We start from the raw sequence: 3344 nt of genomic DNA, 5'->3' as shown, positions 1-3344 counted from the left end.
TTCCTTCTCCGAACCAGCGGGCCGGCAATATCGACACCATCTCTCTGAATCAAAAATTCAGTTCCAAAGCTGATCCCTTGCAGCTGCGGTGGCTTTCAGGCCAAAGCGGTGATTGCGAGAATTGAACTGCAGCTCACATGAAAGGGCGACTGTGATTCCTGAGTTGAATGGCTGCGTAGCACAACCTCTGCCAGGAGCGGGGTGAGGATGGAGCGCCTGAAGCTCCTGTCGACTGACCCTTTGTACGTCGACATCGCACCGCCGAGACTGATTTTAACATTGCCTTCGGTTGGGTTGGTGCCGATCATCAGCGGCCTCTGTGCAAGGCCGTACCAAGCCGGACGTCGTTGTTGCGCCTAGTGCGAGCGGAGCGCGTTGCTTGAACACCAAGGTAGGCTTGTGATTGGCTAGTTATGCAATTCCCCCGAGGCGGTAAGCCACTGCTTTATCTCGAACAATCTTATCTGTTATCTGTAAATTACCAAATATTATTGATGTGTCATTCGCTTCACCAAATAATCAACACTGCATACCGAGATAACAGATAAGATTACTCGAGATAAAGTCGTGACTTACCGCCCTACGGTTCGGCGGCAGGGCGCAGCGATAACAACCATTTGTAGTGAGCTGATTAGTGGGGATTCGAAACTCCGGAAGCTCCCATTACAATTCTCTAATAACGGGTCGAGAGTCTGCAACCGAGACCATTACTTCGCGGTCTTGTATAGCTAAGGCAAGATAGGAGGTCGTACATGAAATAAAATCTGCCCAGCTCATCCCTGCCCCCGTCCTGCGTACATTACCCAGTTCCTGTACGACAGCGTGAGCTCACATGCAGCGCTGGGCACTAAATTTGTGTGTGACCTCGATCACCTGCGGCATGTGAGAGTGGAGAAACAGTTGTGAGAGCTGGACAGTGTCACAGAACGGCGTGTGGGGGGAAGGTGGACGAGGGAGAACTGTGCTGCAGGTCACAATATTGATGTATCCCATACTGATTGCGAACGGAGGTGTGGCAAGGCAGAGACCTTCATGACTACTATGCTTTACTCGAGATACGGTGACAGTGCGGTGGGTGAGAAGAGATTGCTCCCACAGGCACAGGTGAGCCAGTCGGCCTCAGCATTCGAGCAACACAGGACAACGGTGATGTGCGGCTCCGCGGAGAGTTGTTGGTGTGTCGCCGCACCTCGGCTCTCTTGCACCTAGTTGTGCCATGCTCTCAGGCATGTTTGTATGGGAATATAGGTGTCGCGCCTCAGTTGCCGCGGACTTTGGGCATGTTTTGGCGATAGCGTTGTGGCGTGACCAACGCCTTACATAATTATCTCGGAGTTGTCGTCACCAGCTCGCGGAGACTTGCTTCCTGCCTCCACTTACTTCCTCTCATGCTTGATGTTCTTTAGCTTAACTGCCGTCGCTTGCGACCGTCGTCGGCGTCACTACTTTGCCTCTCCGTTCGACGGCATCAGCGGAGAGCTGTCCTGAACTTTTTAGCCTCCTGACTACCCAACTCCACTACGAAGCAGAAGCGCATGGAAACGGGCGCCCACATCATGTAAGAGTCACGACTCGAATCGGAGAAGACATGCTGGAGAATCTTTCCAACAACGACGCGCTTGCGTGGGCCCCGCACCTCTTAGCAAGATGCGCCGCTCTAACATGCTTCAGTGGCTCATAGGTGTCCTCCATGACTTCACAATCAAAGGTACTCCGCCTGAAATACAACCGTTGGCCGACTTGCATTCGGGATGATGAATGCATTGTGCTGCAATTCAAAACCTGCTACTACGCTGACCCGGTGAGGCGCTTCCTGCTGGAAGCAGTCTCATATAACTGGGGGTCGCGAGGTCGCCACACCCGCACTTTGTTTTTGATCTTCATTGACTGCATTTCAAATTAGCGGCACTACTACACCATGGAGCAGAAGTTAGCTAAAATTGCTGATGTTTCAGGGAAAGAATTCGATTTCGTTGTCATCGGTGCGCTGCATATCGTTCTCGCAACAACCACCTTCTCTTATGTCTCATCAATATGCTGTAGGCAGCGGCGTATGTGTCAAATATGAATTTCCCATAACATGTTGCTGACTGACGTACTGTATGTTAGACCGCAGGTTGCGTTGTGGCAGCCAGACTGAGTGAGAACCCGAACATTTCTGTCGCTGTGTTGGAGGCAGGCCCCGCTCACCTCGACGATCCGCTTGTTTGTGCGTGCCTCCGTTCAAGCTTTCGTCGCTCACTTAAAGACGTCTTCAGCTGACCCCGTCGGCTGGTTGAAGTCCGTCAATGATCCCGAATATGACTGGAAGTACCGCACGACACCACAACCAGGCCTACACGGAGAGCCCACGATGTTCCCCAGGTAGGTCATATCAGAGTTGCCTCAGCCTGGGAGATCCGCTTACTTGACCCTTCCATCATGAACAGAGGGCGTGGTCTCGGCGGCACATCTCAAATCAACTGGATGATATGGAACCTCTCCATGCGCGCCAAGTTCATTCAATGACCCTGATCGCTCGACTGTGGCACTAGCTGTGGGCAAGCTTGGCAATGAGGGCTGGAGTTGGGAGAACTTCCACAAGTATGCGAAGAAGGCGCAAAGATTTTGCCCGCCTAACCCGACCGAGCGGAGTGAGTTCAAGAGCCTGTATGAATCGGACGCTATGGGGCACGACGGTCCGATTCCGCTCTCGTTCGGACGGGACAGCTATGGCGCCGACGCTGCCTGGCAACGTGTGCGCCTTGCCAATTATAATTTGGCCGATCACACACCGCTGATCGCTGCCCTGTAGGCTCTTGCGGAGAACGGCGTCGATACGATAAGCACGGCGCTCGACGGCGATGTTGCTGGGACGTGGAAGAGCGTTTCCAATGTCGACCCTGTTAGCCGGAACCGGGTGTATTCTGCTAATGTATGCATTCAGTCCATTTGTCGTGGTTCGGGTATTGAACATCCCTGCAGGGCTACCTCTATCCTACGCTCGACCGTCCCAATCTCAAGGTTCTATCGGATGCGTATGTGCACAAGATCGTCACCTCCAAGCACGGGGAAGAATTCATCGCCACTGCGGTCGAGTTTGAACATGGTGGCCAGGTGCACAATGCTTGTGCACGTAAGGAGGTCATTGTCTCTGCCGGGCGCGTGTTGCAGAGGTCACAGCGCTTTTCGTACGCTAACTTCATCTTGCAGCACTGTCAAATCACCGCAGGTCCTGGAACTCAGTGGTATCGGCGACCGAAAGATCCTTCAACCTCTGGGAATTTCTGTTCAGCAGGACTTGCCCTCAGTGGGCACAAATGTACAGGAACCTATCATGATGGGTATCAGTCGGATTAGTCAGC

General features: G+C 53.0%; 1 protein-coding gene across 1 annotated transcript in view; it reads left to right on the top strand.

Annotated features, from left to right (window-relative positions):
• Nucleotides 1-2954: 2954 nt before the first annotated feature.
• Nucleotides 2955-3344, top strand: part of PHACADRAFT_186890 (uncharacterized protein) — a 1784-nt gene continuing 1394 nt past the window's right edge. Inside the window, exon 1 of the mRNA XM_007399100.1 lies at nucleotides 2955-3338. Within this exon, the coding sequence (XP_007399162.1) occupies nucleotides 3014-3338 (325 nt within the window). The 5' untranslated portion in view covers nucleotides 2955-3013. The remainder of the gene's footprint in view (nucleotides 3339-3344) is intronic.

Source organism: Phanerochaete carnosa, assembly GCF_000300595.1.
Source record: "Phanerochaete carnosa HHB-10118-sp unplaced genomic scaffold PHACAscaffold_8, whole genome shotgun sequence".
NCBI classification, from domain to species: Eukaryota; Fungi; Basidiomycota; class Agaricomycetes; order Polyporales; family Phanerochaetaceae; genus Phanerochaete; species Phanerochaete carnosa.
The sequence above is the reverse complement of the archived record's forward strand: the minus strand, read 5'-3'. Positions and strand labels throughout refer to the sequence as shown.